Source organism: Buceros rhinoceros, unplaced genomic scaffold, assembly GCF_000710305.1.
Source record: "Buceros rhinoceros silvestris isolate BGI_N320 unplaced genomic scaffold, ASM71030v1 scaffold35453, whole genome shotgun sequence".
NCBI lineage: Eukaryota > Metazoa > Chordata > Aves > Bucerotiformes > Bucerotidae > Buceros > Buceros rhinoceros.
This window is the reverse complement of record NW_010402466.1, coordinates 13,696-29,241: the sequence shown is the minus strand read 5'-3', so window position 1 is coordinate 29,241 and position 15,546 is coordinate 13,696. Positions and strand designations below refer to the sequence as shown.

The 15,546-nt window shown below is 51.8% G+C and overlaps 2 protein-coding genes across 2 annotated transcripts in view; one reads left to right on the top strand and one right to left on the bottom strand.

Annotated features, from left to right (window-relative positions):
* The first annotated feature begins 2,381 nt into the window (after positions 1–2,381).
* Positions 2,382–11,625, top strand: RFFL (ring finger and FYVE-like domain containing E3 ubiquitin protein ligase). The gene is made up of 6 exons (XM_010132647.1): positions 2,382–2,561; positions 7,257–7,661; positions 9,176–9,259; positions 9,574–9,781; positions 10,860–10,883; positions 11,444–11,625. Exons 1-6 carry the CDS (start codon positions 2,382–2,384, stop codon positions 11,623–11,625), a joined length of 1,083 nt encoding a protein of 360 aa, XP_010130949.1.
* Positions 11,626–14,799: 3,174 nt separating this feature from the next.
* The window catches only part of LIG3 (ligase III, DNA, ATP-dependent), a 14,275-nt gene continuing 13,528 nt past the window's right edge, over positions 14,800–15,546 (bottom strand). Inside the window, exon 19 of the mRNA XM_010132646.1 lies at positions 14,800–15,042. Within this exon, the coding sequence (XP_010130948.1) occupies positions 14,809–15,042 (234 nt within the window). The 3' untranslated portion in view covers positions 14,800–14,808. The remainder of the gene's footprint in view (positions 15,043–15,546) is intronic.

Genomic DNA, 15,546 nt, shown 5'->3' with positions numbered 1-15,546 from the left:
GGAACCCACCGCCTCTGGAACTGCTGATGTTGCAGCAGGAGCTGCCTGTTTGTCTGGCTGTCAGCATGAAGCGGTTTTCAGTGAAGCATCTTTGTTGATGCCAGTGCTGCGTGTAGACAAGCCCCGAGTTAAACTAACGCCGATCTGTAGAGCTCCTGAGGTGGTGACTGCCTGACGTGCACCGGTAGTGGCTGAAGTTGTGCACCTGCATTGTAGGAATGGATGTTGTGTTTCCACCTGCTCCTTTCTCATAAAGGTGGGCAATATCTTACAGATCAGAGGAGAGCTCTGGTTTTCAGTTGTCTGTTATGGATGTTTTCCGTCCACACTTGTGTAGCTGAGTGGGATTAAGGTTTTTTCAAAGCAACATCAGAGCCTTTTGCCAACCTTTTCATTTCCTGGCGATTACACAAACCTTCAGCTCCAGCTGAATGCTGAGTCCTGTCTTACTTTGTCCTGCTTTGTGCACTCCCTTGTGTTTCTCTTCCCAACATTTGACATGTTGCAATGTTCCAGAGTGAGTTTCTTTAGGAAAACAAAGTTTTGGGGGCAGGCAGCAGCATTTGTGTATTCTGTTATCGTGGGTGGCCTTCAGCTTGCAGGGGGCCTTGAATCGGGAAGGGAACTACGCTGTGGACGTGGTTTTCCACTGCTGTGGGGGTCGTGAATGCTGGTTTGACTGTGCAGCTTCTGTGCTGTTTAGATTTACAGTTCCTAGGAACAAATTAAACCTCCGTAGAAAAGGATGTGGGGTTCTGTGCAGGACCGGTAGCTTGGAGATGAATGTGCAGAAGGACGAAGAGTAACTTCTTCTTTCCTGTCTGATGTGTCGAGTGGGTGCTGTGCTGCAGCACGGAGCTGACGCCGGTAGGTGACCCTATATTTCTGTGGTGGAACGCTTCTCTCCACATACTTAGTAAGTTAGAGCGGCGCTGGCAGCGAAGCGCAATTCACGCTGCAGCGCTGTGCAGATCAGTGACACTAAGAATTGTTTGACGGGTCATCAGTCTGTAGACTCTCACTTACATGTTAAAATCTGCTGAGCCGGGCGAGCTTGTCGGTAAGCTCAGCATTGTGGGTTTTGAAAGGCACATGTCCACGGCAGTGACAGCAGGGACTTTGATGAGCCCAGCGCAGCTCGATTTTGAAAGGAATAGAGATGCCACTAAAGTTACAGATCCTGGAACAGCACCAGACTGCCAATTCGAGTACATCAACCCAAAAGAGTTAACACAGCTTAAAAAAAAATAATAAATCACAGAAGGGTTTGTTGGATTCTTACACCAAATAACCTCCGGGACTCGTAGTAGCCCCCGTTCCCTGGGAGCATGGAGTTCTGCAGCAGCAGTTCTCCCTGGGGAGAAAGAGGTGGGTTGGCTGTGTGGCTGAGAGGGGTTTGATTCCCAGGTGTTTGTAACGCTGAGCAGTTGCTGGACGCTGTCAGGGATGAACCTGGTTTTTAAGACATGGAAGGGACTGCGGTGTGAGAGCCCCAGAGCGGAGGGGACGGTTTGTTTCTGTTAGCAGCCAGTGCGGACACGTGGTGTGTGCTCTGCAGCTAGTGCCCCCGTGAATTCAGAGTTCTTTCGGAACTGCCACAAGCGAGTTTGTCACAGCGTGTCTCTGGAACACCACTGCGTGGGTGGGCTTCAAGGACTCCAGATCCGAGTGGTCTGCCCTGGACTGTTAGATTTAGGTGAGTGTGTCCATATTGCTACTGCAGAACCCACAAACCAGCGATTTGTCTCTCAGATGCAGTTGTTTTCGCAAGGAAGTTACCGGAAGCTGGGATTTGTTTTTTCTCCCATTACCGATGTTACTCACTATGTGATGGTTTGGCCTTGTAATGCTGCAGGTTCAGCTGAGAATGGGCAGATCAGTGGCTCCACTGTCCTCATCTTTTATTGTATCTTTTGAAATTAGTAGCTGTGAATCTATATAGGGATTTAGAATAGATCTGAAGAACAGCCATTGATGATCTTGCTGCTGATTTCGTTTAAATTAATGTATGAGACATCGTTGCTCTTCCCAGAGTCAGTGTGTTACAGCTGATGTGGAAGAGTTACGGCAAACTCCATCATGGTCTTACACAGCCAGCTGGGACGTTGCAGAGATCCTGTCTTTGCTGTAATCTCTGAGAAGCACCAGCAGTAACTCTCCTGAGCTGTGCTTGTCCTGTCTCACCAAAGACGTGCCGTGCTGGGTGTGTGGTTTGTGTGTGTGCTTCTGAGTTAGAGGAGAGATCAGAACTTGCAAACACGCTGCCAAAAGTGGCTCGCGGGTGGGAATTTAAACGTGCAGTTTACGGTTTGTTCTTGCTTGAGCGGACAGGCTGTTCCCCGTGTCATTTCTAAGGCATGTCTTTCCCACTTTCAGTTACTATGTGGGCAAGCTGCTGTAACTGGTTCTGCCTGGATGGCTCCCCTGAAGAGATGCAACCGTCGCCAGGAGCCAGAGCCCAGGCCTATTCCAACCCCGGCTACAGCTCCTACCCTTCTCCCACCGCGTCCGAGCAGAGCTGCAAGGCCTGCGGGGTGCACTTCGGCAACTCCTCTGGGAAGGTGAGTCCAAGCTCTTCCCTGGCAGTACGTCCTGTGCCGTCCGGCATCCAGTTAACTGCGGGGCGCCACGTGGAGGAGATGGACATACCGTATGGGCAAAGCCAGGCTGCCTGTGCTGTGGTGTCCTCAGCTGGTCTTTCCCAGTTAGCAGGCCCAGTTACAGGTACTGGGAATGTGGTGGTGGTCCTTCCAGAGACTGGGCTTTCCTGGGCGCTGAAATACACCAAATTGCTTAGCGTCATCTAAAGGAGCATTAACTTGGAGAGGAGTTTTAAAATTTGTTATTTAAAAATACTTATGTCCTTTAAAAAGAAAAAAATTGTGGCAAGAAGTTGAGCAACGTTTGTGCTTCAGTAACAGAAGATCTACCCATCCCTTTCCTGAGCTGCTGTTGCTCAAACTAAAAAGCTGTGTGAGTTTATTGAGTGTGCATGTTGAATTGCTGAAGCAAAAAGAAAGACCAAATCCACTTTATCTTAATTTACGAGTGTACAGATGCCAAAATAATAGTTGCCCTGAGAGAGCAAACCCTGCCTGGGGCATTATTTGGGCACGGTGGCTCCTGTAATGCTGCTCGAATAATGCAGTGAGGAAAGTTGTTCAGCGCCCACACCTCGTGGCTTGAGAAGTGCCTTAGATGTAGAATGAAACTGAACTTGAGAATGTGAAAATGTAAAAATTGTGGTGAATTCTGGCCACAGGCCTTTTAGATTAGATGGCGAAATTCATAGATGGGTTGGTCTTGCACCTCTCTGGTGCGTACCTGGGAAAAGGTGAGTCTTGGCAGAGCTGCCTGACCAGAGACCCATACCAGGACAGGGAGGTAGCAAGTAGTGGATGCAGACAATTCATTCTGCTTTTGAGTTGAAGTGAAGCGTGGGCTGTACAGCAGCAGTGCTGGAACCACAGCGCCGGTTCTGCTGGTGTCGTCACAAACGTTGCTCTGGTAAAGCTGGCTTTAAAGCAGCATCCTGTGTCCAGGTTATCAGAACCGCTCCAGGCACTGGAAACCCCCTGACTGAAGGCGCTGCACACGGCTCGGGGTGTGAGTTGTAGGGGATCTGCTAAAGCTATTGAAGGCCTTTCTGCCCCCAGCAGACTTCCCAGTTTTCCTGCTGGAGTTGGCTGTCAGTGCAACTGGGGCAGCAGAGGACAATGGGTCTTATGTCTCAGCTGCTCCCGTTTGGTGCAGACTGTCACTGGGAAGGAGCTTGAGGTTTATGTTCTGTACGGCCAAGGGGACTCCTAAACCGTCCTTGCACCTTCCTTCTGCTGCTGTAACCACCAAGCAGTGACCGCCAGGACTGCTTGAGCCAGAGGGCTGCAGCTGGCAGAGCCAAACCGTGCAGGAAGCTCTGCTGGACTGTCCGTCAGTCCTGGGCTCCGATACAGAATGGGACACTCAACCTCCCAACCCCTGATGTGTTTGCAAGCCAGGCGGATCCTGTCATGCTGCAGGGATGGACTGAGAAGTGTGTGAAATCCCACTTGGCTGCAGCGAGAGTGGGGAAAACTCTGCATTTTGTCCCAGGAGAGGCAGAACCTTTGAACTCAGGAGTCCAGTTAATGTTTATATGAAATACAGGGGATACAAATGAATTCCTTCTGCACTGGTGGCCATAAGGATAACCCCTAAACCAGCCCAAACCAACCAACAAACCAAGCCCCTAAAAAGCAGAATGATGGTATCTTAAGTACTTGATCTTTTAGCATAATTGTCTTGTAATTTTCATATCACTGGGCACCTACTGAAAGGATTAGGGTAGGGGATGTCTGAATGGAGCATGTGCTTACAAGATGCTTTAAAGCAACTGTTGGAGCATCTTTAAAGGATGTAAATCTATTCATTGTAGCAAAAAATCCCTGAGGTTTTTTGGTGTTCTCCTTCTTTTAGATACTATTGTTGATCTTGGTTTTTCTGCAGCGAACTGATTGCACAGAATCTTATACAGTTAACCCAAGCGTTCTTCTTTTCCCTCGCTGCTGGCAGACCACGGCGGCAGCCTTTTCTGGAGGATGTGTCAGACTGTTGTTCCTTCCTCCGCTGTTTCCCGATTTCAGTGCCCTAAATAGGGTGACATTTTCAGGAGATGCTTTTCTCTGGGTAGTTACAGAAAAGCTCCTGGCAAGCTCGAGTGTCAGATGAAAAAAAAGCCCCAAACAACAGTAGCCGTGGTGAACGCAGGAGTGTTGGCAGTTCTTTGTTGTATCCTGCAGACAGAGAAGAGCCAAGGGAGTCAAGCCCCGTCCCGGTTATCTCTGGGGACTGGCTGTGAGGGCACTGACCAGAACCGCTTCCCCCCGACAGACTCCTCAGTTGAAGGACATCACCTCCAGCTGGCCATCCCGCAATTGCGCTGCCAGTTAGTCCACGTCACCCAGCAGGGTCTGACCTTTTGGTGACAGCTTTTAATTGACAGCAACGATTGAAACTACTCGTTCTGGAGAGCCTGGTGTCTTCAGTCGCTGCCCTTCCAGTTAGTTCCACAAACCCATCGGAGCTGTAGAGCTGCTCGGTACTGAGACAGGGCAAACAGCTTCTGTGTGTGGTGAGACACTGCTCAGATACGGGCTGGGGAGTGTTTTTACTCTGAAGGTGAATCCTGGTGGAGAACTGATAAGGCAGAGACTCGCCTGGTTTTATTCTGGCTTCTCCAGTGTGTCGTTTGGTAACTGAGGCAGACTGGCGTTACTGGTGTTTGCTGCCTGGATAACGCAGCCCTCATGCTGTGCTCACTTGCATGATACCTGAAGGTGGAATTTCTCGGGGAGAAGGTTCTAGTTGAGAGATCCTTGGCCGTACAGTGGTTCCCTTTGGAGCCTGGTGGCATCTGCAGAGCATGGGGAGGCTTCCCCCCTGCCAGAGCAAAGCAGGGCTGGTTGGTCGGTTTTGGTTTTTTTTTTTTTCCCCTTGGTTCTTCTGATTGCTGCCCTGCCAGAGATGGGTGGTTGACAGGGAATGGGCTTGTTTTCCATTCCTCTGCCTCCATGGAGTGTTTGTTCCCCTGCTCTAGATGCAAACACAACCAGCAGTTCCTGTCTCTGCCCTGAAAATTTCCCAAGAAACTGGGTTGCCCCTGCAGACACAGGGTCAGAAAAAGTCAGTGACATATGAATGGGTTTTGCAATGACCAAGTTAAGGAAAACTCCTCCAAACTGGATGGCGTGTGAAAATTGCCCTTCCTGTCTTGCTCTGTGATTGGTGACAGTCACTTTTCCCTGGCAGGCCCCCAATAGCAGTTCTGAGACGAGGTGTCAAGTTTGCCCCACCAGGCATTCTCTCTGTGGTAGAAGTCACCATGTCTCACAGCGCTTGGGCAGGACCGTGGGGTTCTTGCCCCTCACTGTCACTGTCAGTCCCTCGCAGGGGTGGAGTGAGTAGCCTGGTGGCTATAATGGAAGGGGGCGGGGGGTGGGGCAGGGGGCTGCTGGGCTGTGGAGGCGCTCGGAAGGACCTTACGTAAGCAAGTGTATTTACACCTTCTAAAACCTGAGGAGCATCTGCTTGCTTTGAACTGCGAAGTTAAAAATGCTCTTTAATCACTACGAGCAATTCAAGAAACTGTTGTTTTTTGTCTCTGGGTTGGTATTTGTTGCTCCTCCAGCTCTGCATGTGTGTTCTCCTTGTACAGCTCTGAGGGGTCAGGGTTTCACAGAGATCCTTGTCTTCTCGCAGACTGGGAATTAGTGCTTGTAACCAGCACTGAAACCAGTTCTTTCTTCCCTCAGGACTTTTAGAAGGCCCCTAACGCAACCGTTCTGCTGCTGTTCCTATTGGAAACTGTCAAATTTGACTTTCCAAAGTGGTGAACAGACAAGTTGCTGCGGAAGCCAACATGGACTGTGAGTGCTTGGAACTTCTGAAAATCGAGCCCTGAGTGACAAGACTGGAACAATATAAAATAGAAACATTAATCGATGAACCAGAATTGAATTGGTGAAGCTTTTAAACATCTGGGGCCTCATATTTCCAAAACTTCCAACACTTTCTGTCTAGCTCCTCGCTGGCACCCTGTGGGCGTATCACTTCAGCATAGCCGGCTCTTTCTGTTGCGTAAATAAACGTTGAATTCTTTGATGTCTGTCAAACACCGTAAGCCTTGCTGCTTCCTTTTCCTCCCATGGTGAAACAAAGATTCATTTAGTGATTGCAGCAGATTGGAGGGGGAAAAAAAAGGGGAGAAGGGAGGTCACTCATAGCAAGTATTAAATGTGTGAAATAGAGCGATGGCTTTAAGTGGTTCCCTCCGACGCTGGAGCTCTCAGTGCACCGGGCAGTATTTCAGTGGTTTATAAGGCTGTAATTTACTTGTCATTCTGCTGCCTCATAGGTGTCTCGTGATCTCACCAGGGGCTTACCCTGGAGGAACAGGTCCAGAAGAAGGTGCAGGGAACTCCTGTCATTTGAGGGCGTAGCCTCAGAACGTAGTATTTAATTCCGGGTGACTGGAGTGTAAACAGTGCTCATCTAAGAGCTGCGAGAATCCAGTGACCTGCTCCTGCCATTGATTCTTCTCCTCACCCAGGAACACAAGGAACATACTGGCACTTCGGCATAGATGGAAGGTGGTGATGATGCTTTAGCAGATGCTGGGGCTTTGGCTTCCCGCTGGCAGGGTAGCGGTGCCGGCCATCGCTGCGCTCCCCTGGCGCAGGCTGGGGACCAGATTGACTCTGTTTCCTTCCCTTTACCAGCACATCTGCCTGGACTGCAAGAAGAGTTTCTGCACGTCCTGCTCGAGCCAGCCGGAAGGTGGGCCCCTTCTCTGCCACCTCTGCCAGCGCTTCCGAGGCACAGCTTTCCAGCGGGAAGAGTTGATGAAGATGAAGGTGAAGGATCTGCGAGACTATCTGGCACTCCGTGAGATTTCCACAGAGTTGTGTCGTGAAAAGGAGGACCTGGTGTTTCTGATTCTCAGCCAGCAGCCTGTAATTACCCAGGAAGATCAGATAAGAACAAACCCGTTTAATACTAGTGCCTCTGGACAGCAAGACTTCATGATTCTCCCACCGAGCAGCACAGCATCGTCTACCTCACAGGATGTGTCTCCAGCATCTGCAGATCCCGCCCCGAGTTCACTCGCTCAGGAACACGAACAGGTACGGTCTCTAGCCAGGAGCATCTTCTGCAAACTCTGCCATCTCTGCTTTTGGGTGAACTGCTAACACGTCGTGTGAGGTTTTCCACGCAGATAACAGGCCAAGAAGGTTTGACATTAAAGATGCCTGATGAAGCAGCAAGGAGGGTGGGTGACAAAACACGCCAGGTGTATTTTTTTTAAGTTTGAATGAGGTCCTCACACTTTCTCACAGAATGATCAGGACAGCAAGTTATTCTCAGTGCCTTGCTGAGTCAAACTGTGACCTGCTGTCACCAGCTTGCATGCGCTGTTCCCACGAGCGGGATTGAATTTGGTGGCAGTGCTGAGTGTTTTGAACATCCACTCGCAGAACAGCATTGCTGTTTGAGACGTGTGGCTCTGCGCCCCCCTTGCCATTGCCACCAGATACTCCCGTGACCGGTGCCTTCGGTACCGGCTGTCTGCTGGCACACAGATCTCTGCGAGGCATTGCTGCCCTCTCACCGCGGTGTGTAGGCGTTAGATGAAACGATTACTGTTCGTTAAGTCGTGTGTGAGCCAGCGAGCGCAGTTGAACGCAGTTCTGGAATGGGAGCTGATGGAAAGAGGACTGTGAGATGGGCGAGGGTTTTGGTGTCCTCTGCGCTCAGAGCAGTAGGAGACGAAGCCGGAGCCCGTTGTGAAGTCCTCGCTTTATGAACCCTGCAGTTCCGGTGAACCTTGTCAGGGACATTTGAGCTTAATTATTTTTTATTGACTTTGCTTTGTTTGTCTTTCTGCTCTCTGGTACGGGAAGTTTACTCAGTGTTTGACATCTGCTCCTAGTCCTGTTACCAAGTTAATAGGTGATTTAGTCCCCGTGGAGCAGAGCTCTGAAAGCGTCTCTACCTTCTGCCTCCTCAGCAGATCTCATGTGAAGAAGCATTTTCCTGGGAGGACGTTTGTTACAGACATTAAAGGGGCTTTTCATTTGCTGGTTCTTGGGATGTTGCCATTCCAGTTTTTACCAGCAAATCCAGCTCCACTGGCTTCCCTGACTTCCCCAGGATACGTTTCAGCTTCTTGTCTCTCTTTGCACGACGCCCTGCTCCAGTGCAGGCTCTTCCGTCAGTGGTGTTACACGTTTGCTTTGTCAGTATTAACAAGCCACCCCTTAGAGCAGCGGGACGGCAATGGCCCAGTCTCCTTTGTCAGCAGGGAAACCTGGAGGGCAGCGGCATCTGCTGAGGGCAGGTCAGCTGTAATTTCATGGCAGCTCCCCTCGGTTTTATTACCTGCTCAAAGCAACTGCCTCTGCTTGTTGTCCAGCTTCCCTGTGGCTGGTCCTTCACTTGGTGTCTCCTGTGTGCGCAGCCAGAACCCCTTGAGGAGGTGTTTGTCTGGTCACAGAGCGTGTGCCTCGCTTTTCCCTCACGCTGCAGCTTGTCCTTCCTGCAGCTGTCCCAGGGGCTGCAATTAGCTGAGCTATTGGGCTCACCCCACTTTGGGGACACAGGGGTGCGCTGTTGGTGACAGCTTTATTTCCTCTTCCAGGCAAATGGTTACGTGCCTCCAAGCCAAGTCGGTGTGGCGGGAGTTGAGAATGCAGCAGAAGCACCAGCAGAGGAGGAGACACAGGTTTGTGTGTCCTGGAATGAGATGACAAGGAACACCATGTTTTCTAGGCTGTGTTTGCTACCCCAGAGCTGTTACTGCAGAGAACCAGGTGGCTAAACGTAACTCAGGCTTCCCACCCGCAGCCCCAGTCTACACTGTAAAGACAGAAGTTAATTGATTTCCATCCTAGGATTTGTGTTTCTGGTGGCTAGGGGTAGTCAGTGTGTAATCAGTTTTATGTGCGCCCGGACACGAATTCCTGCTAGGGCACGTGTTGGGTTAACTGGTGGTGCTGGGTGCGAGGGCAAGAGTCACCCACCTGCGTTCCCTTTCAGTCGACTGACTCGGAAGATAACCTGGTGCAGGGGAGGAAGGCTTCTCTCTCGGACCTAACGAGCATCCGAGACATCGATGCCCTCTCTGTGCGGCAGCTGAAGGAAATTCTTGCTCGCAACTTTGTCAACTACAAAGGCTGCTGTGAGAAGTGGGAGCTGCTAGAGCGGGTGACGCGTCTGTACAGAGAGAAGGACCTTCAGCATCTCGGTAAGAGACGGAGCAGACGAGTGCCTGTTCGCCAGGTTCCCTTGGCCGAAAGAAACAACTTACATTTCCACCCCTTAGAGTGAAAGTAGCTAAACCCTCTTCACCACCGCTCACGTGTGTGGTGGCAGCTCAGGAGAGGGACTGTCCTGCAGCAGCGGCACAAGAGCAGCGTGCAGCCTTCCTCTCCTGTAGCTGTGGCAGGTCGCAGTGGTCCCTGCATCACCCGCAGAGCCACTGATGCCTGGCTGTAGGCAGGTGACTGTCGGAGCTGGGGTGGGCTTTTGCCTGTCGACTCCTGGGAACCAGCAAAGCGAGCAGAAAAATGCCACCACGGAGCAGCCGAGCGGCTCAGAGCAGGCATGTGCTCAGCGCAGCGGCTCCGCAGCTGAACAGTTGTGGTTACCTGTGGTCGAGCGTCCCCTTGATCCTGCAGTGTGCTGCCTGCACCGCTGGCTGGGGAGACAGGGAACGGAGCTGGCGTGGCTGTCAGGTGCCAGTCCGCAGTGCTGGGGGCTTGAAGACCTGTAAATTATTTACCAGAAAAGCGTATTTTGCACTTTGATTTCACGGACAGGCTTGTTTCTCAGCATTGTCCGAAGTGGTGTTCTCTTTGTCCTCTAGGAAGGAGGAGAGATTTGAGACAACCACTTTGGGTTCACCAAACTGTGCTTTTGACAGTTTACCCTGTTCTCAGAGCCACCGGTGCCTGTGTGTGTATCTCAGCTATACTTGCCCAGGCGGCTGAGACTGTGTCACACCAAAGAAAGTGGCACCAGGGGCTTCCAGAAGGCTAGTTCTAGCAAGCCAAACGCTGCAGGAATTCCAAGGCTGTCTTGGAATTCCGTGGCTTTTCCTTGCAAAGTGTTAGCATAAGCTCAGGAAAGGATGAAGTTTCCTGCCAGTAGAACGTGTTCTGATCAGATCCTGCTTGAACCTCCGCATGGACATTGGAAAAAGCACTTTTGGTTTAATAATCTCCCTTCAGGGCTTCATCTCCTGTTTAATAACACTGCTTCAGGAAACTTTTTTTCCATCTTCTCTTATTCTCACCTAGTAACTTTATTTTCTTATGTTGCAGTTTCTGACACTGACGATCAAACTGGTAAGTGATGTTCTTAGTAACGGAAGTGCTTTGGTTGAAGAGCCCTTTGAGCTCCTCAAGTCCCCCCGTTCCCCAGCACTGTCAGGTCCCCACTGTCCCCTGTCCCTCAGCAGCACCTCCACACGGTTGGGAAACCCTCCAGGGATGGGGACTCCACCACTGCCCTGGGCAGCCTAGGACAGGCTGGGACAACCCCAACGGGACAGAAATGGCTCCTCAGGGACAACCTCAACCTCCCCTGCGGCAACTGGAGGCTGGTTCCTCTCATCTTGTTACTTGAAAAGAGACCCATGTTGCTTTATTCACCTCATTGCTGAGAATCTCAGCGGTATTTGTATTTTCATCACACAAATTACTGTGTAAAAGCTGAAACCTTCTGCCCTTCACCAGCCGACAGAGCCAATGCATCCCCATCAGCGTGGATGTGAGGGGAGCTGTGTCAGACCTTCAGTGTGTGAAAGCGCAGGAGGGAAGCCCTTTGACAAACCCAACTCTCAGGCTGCGCACGAGTGACGGACCTTTCCTTGCCTCGTGCCAACCGCGGTCTCTTGTTTCCTCAGGTGCCGCTGGGCTCCCTGGCCCCGAGGAGAACCTCTGCAAGATCTGCATGGATGCTCCCATCGACTGCGTCCTGCTGGAGTGCGGCCACATGGTCACCTGCACCAAGTGCGGGAAGCGCATGAGCGAGTGTCCCATCTGCAGGCAGTACGTGATCAGGGCTGTTCACGTCTTTAAGTCCTAAGCGTGGGTGAGGGAGACTGGTGACGCCTTAAATAAAGCCTCATCTGCTCTTAGAGAAATGGTCAGTCGCTACCAGTAGTTAGGTCAGAGCTTGGCATATGGACCCCCCTGGGAGTGAGAGAAGGGGAAGGCTGGGCACAGGGGCTCTCGCTTGAGCGGCGCTTGGCTGCGCTCTTCCCACGATAGTGCTTTACACCACAGTGCCTGGACTCCCGGGAGCTCGCCGCCAGCTGCCGGCCCAGAAAACAGTGACAACCTGCGGCCCCCAAACGCGGCGGGGAGATGGACGCTGGCCTTGCCCCAAGCTCAGAGCCAGAGGCTTCCCGTTTTTCCCTGAATAATAAATGGAAGTGGTCTGGGGCCTTGGAACGTGATGTTTGTTGTGCTGCTCTAGGCTGCACACCCAGCAACAACTTCACTTGCAAAGGGTAAAGTTTACCGTGCTGGTTAATTTTGTACTTTTTTTAAATTTGATGTTAAATTCTTACGCTTGCAGGACAGGCAGCCAGCCTCTGCTCACCACACCTGGAATAAGCATAATTCTGGCCTCGTGGAAAGGGGTAGAGTGTCAGTTGAAAATGGATTGAAAACTGTAAGGGGAGCGAGGCTGGGGAAGAGGCAGCCAGCCCTTGTGCTGCTGGTGCTCTTCTGGGAGATTTCTAGTGAGTTACTGATTCCTGTGACTTCATAGGCTTCAATCCAAACCGACTTCACTGGAGTAAGGATCTCCAACGGGAAGGCTCGAGCCTTTCAGAGGGTTTAGTGAGGGCCACGCACAGCTGGGGCAGTGAGGGGTCCATGGCTACACAACCACGTAGAAGGGCTGAAAGGGAGAGGTGGCAGCAAGCCGGATCCACAGGCTGAGCCACCACCATGGCATCATTTACCGAGCCGCTCCCCGCCTCCCCTCTGCTCTGGGGGACAGTGCTGTTACATCCAACTGCTTTTCAAAAGCAGGCGATTCTGTGTCCCGCTTGTGCGGGGGGACAGGAGGTTCTCTGCTGACACCTGACAGCACCTTCATGAAGAGCAGGTTCACTTGGACCCCTTCAGCCCCGCGGCTGGTACCAGCCTGGTTCAGAATCCCCACGCCTGAAGTGTTCAGCCCTGTGGGATGGTACGCTCATCGCACGGGGCTGCAGGTGCAGGTTCTGTCCTGCCCAGCTTCCCCCTTATGGGGGAGTCACTCGGGATTTGCGCTGGATCTGTGTGGCTGCCAGCAAGGAACAAGTGTCCTCTGAGAGCTCCTGGAGTCTTGGCAGTGCCGGTACAGGCAGGAGCAGCAACCTGTGTGCGGGAAGTGGAACTTGTGTTAACAGCAGATTAAACAAGGGGCGCACGAGCAGCAGCTCCCTTCTCAGCCACCCAGGGCAGAGGGGTCTGCTCTGCGCCCTGCAGTCACTACAGCGCTGTGGAGGTGGGCTCTGGCCTCCCCCAAGCTGCAACAGCTGCCGAGGTTCAGTGACCTGAACGCTCAAGTTTTACCTCTTCCCCTGTTCAGGTTGTTCTCTAGTCTCTGGCTTAAGGTTCAACAGCTTCCAGCACAAGAGGAGTACTGGTACAACTGGTCCAGCTCAGTGCAGCATGTTTGACAAATATACACGCTGTAACTGTATTTCCTCTTCAGGAGGTACAGGAACACACACACAAGGTGAGGAACAGCCTCATTTAGTGAAGTCACTGTGACAATTCACGTTGTCACCTTTTTCAGTGAACTCAGGGCTGGGGGATTCCCCTGGGGCCAGCTGCACTTTTACCAGGAGAGGGTCAGCTTTTCTCCTCCAGCAGATGATAAACCCCAACCAATGCCTGACCGGACAGCACCGAGCACATACACCCACACCTGCCTCCAACAGGTGCTGCTGAGGGGAAGACATGTTTGGGATTTTTTCTCCCCTGTCTACAGTGTTTCCCTTGCAAAAAAGGGGTTCTCAACTTCTGGCAAATCATTGACTGATGATTCCCAGGAATATGGTGCTACAGCAAATGAGAATATTTATGTGCTTTAGGTGCACTGCTTAGTGGGTTCTACTTGAAAGGGCGTGTTCTTCCCTCCCAACTCCTCCTGGTACTGCGATGGTTAACGGACTAGTTTTGGTACAGAAGTTTGGTTTATAATTTTGTAATAAAGTGGAGCTGTGATTTAGGTAACCTCGTGTTCTGACTGTTACCAACAGGCTGGGGAGCGCAGAGAACCTCCACCAGTGTGATGGGGACAGCAGGTGCTCCAGTAGCTGGAGGGGTTGGGGAACAAGTACAGAAGAGGGTGAAGGAAAAGAGTGACCTGACACTACTAACTTTCCAGCAGTACAGCCATACCTGTACCCCTGGGACTCAGAGAACCGGTGAACTGGTCACCCCCCCTCTTCCGTTCCTCACATCCCCGTGTGCTCGGCCTGATCCAGCACTGTCACTCGCCAGGTACACATGGTCATTTGCAAAACAGTTTGGTTCAAACCAATCCCTCTTTCCACGCCCACCTTCCTTATCTCGTGACTAGTCAAGTACTTGCACGAGTTTGAACAGCTTCAGCTAAGGAGGTCTCTCAGCTCTCCCGAAAGCTCCAGCTGGTCGAGTTCCTGGCTCAGGTTTGACTTGCTGAAACATGAACAGCTGAACACGAGCCACAAACTGCAGGAGGAGGCAGCCGCTGTACTGGCAGCATACCTGGGGACCGGGAAACCTACAGCAGGGCCGTGAACTGCGCCTGGATCCAGCCCTGCCCTGAGCGGGAGAAAGCAGGAAAGTCAAACCAGGAGAAGGATACGTGTCCTCCTTGTACCATGATGCAGAATGATCCAGGCACTACAGCCACTTGTGTCACAGTCAGCGATGGGCAGGGAATAACCTTTGGAAAATAAGTCCTGACAGCAAAGGAGAAATGGCTTCAGTTTTATTTCTTTATCTATAAAAATACCCAAACTTTAAAACCCAGGGGGACTACACCAGCACCAGATACGTGCCGCGGTCTACAGGATGGGCAGAAGGATGGATGCAGCAGGGACGTTTCCTCAGAGCTGTTTTAATTCATTCCATATGGTTACTGTGGATCTTTAACTACCTCTGAGGGACGTGGGTATTTTATTTCTACCCATGTCTCCACCGAGGGAGCTCGCCATTTCACCCACCTACCTAGTTCTCAGCTGTTCCCTTCAGGGACCTCTTGGGTCAGACTGCCCCACCGCTAGCACGGGGCTACCAGTCTCCGTTTCCGGATGCATTCCCAGATCCAGTTGGGAGACACACGCTTAGCACCAGGATTCTCATCAATGTCCCCTATAACGTGTGTCGCAGAGGCCGTGTCAAACTCTGTCACGAGATCCCCATCGTACGCTATGAAGTACCGCCGGATTTTGTCAAAGTCCTTCACGGAGGGCGAGAGGTACAGCTTGACCCCAGTGAAAATGTCCAGCAGCGGCTGCTGTTGCGAGAGAGGAGAAGCACAGGTGGGTAAGAACATCAGGGAGAAATGACACCGGATTCCTTGTGAAAGGACGTGTTCACGTCCCGGTTCATGGGGGAGTCGTTCTAATCCCACACCTAATAACTGGAAATCGCTCCTGGGACCGCCAGTCAATCACACACACTAGTTCCCAACCAGTTCCTGTGAGAGCTGCACGGTGCTGCCCTGGCTGAGGGCAGTTAGAGGGCCCTGAGGGAGGATGCTGAGGGGGTCCGGTAAACACCATCTTACATCTAAGAGCTGGTGTTTCTTAGTTAAAGCAGAAGAATGCAGCAAGTCCCCTCCCAGGGCGGTGGTTTACATCAGAACAGGTCCCCCAGGCTGTTGGCAGGAGACACAGGTCAGCATTAATCCCCTCCTGCTGCACACTGGGCTCAAGGGACAGGGCTCTCCTTTTCCAAGGAGCTGCTGGCAGCCGCACCGCTGCGTGGAGCGGGACACTGCCGGTGGGCGAACGCA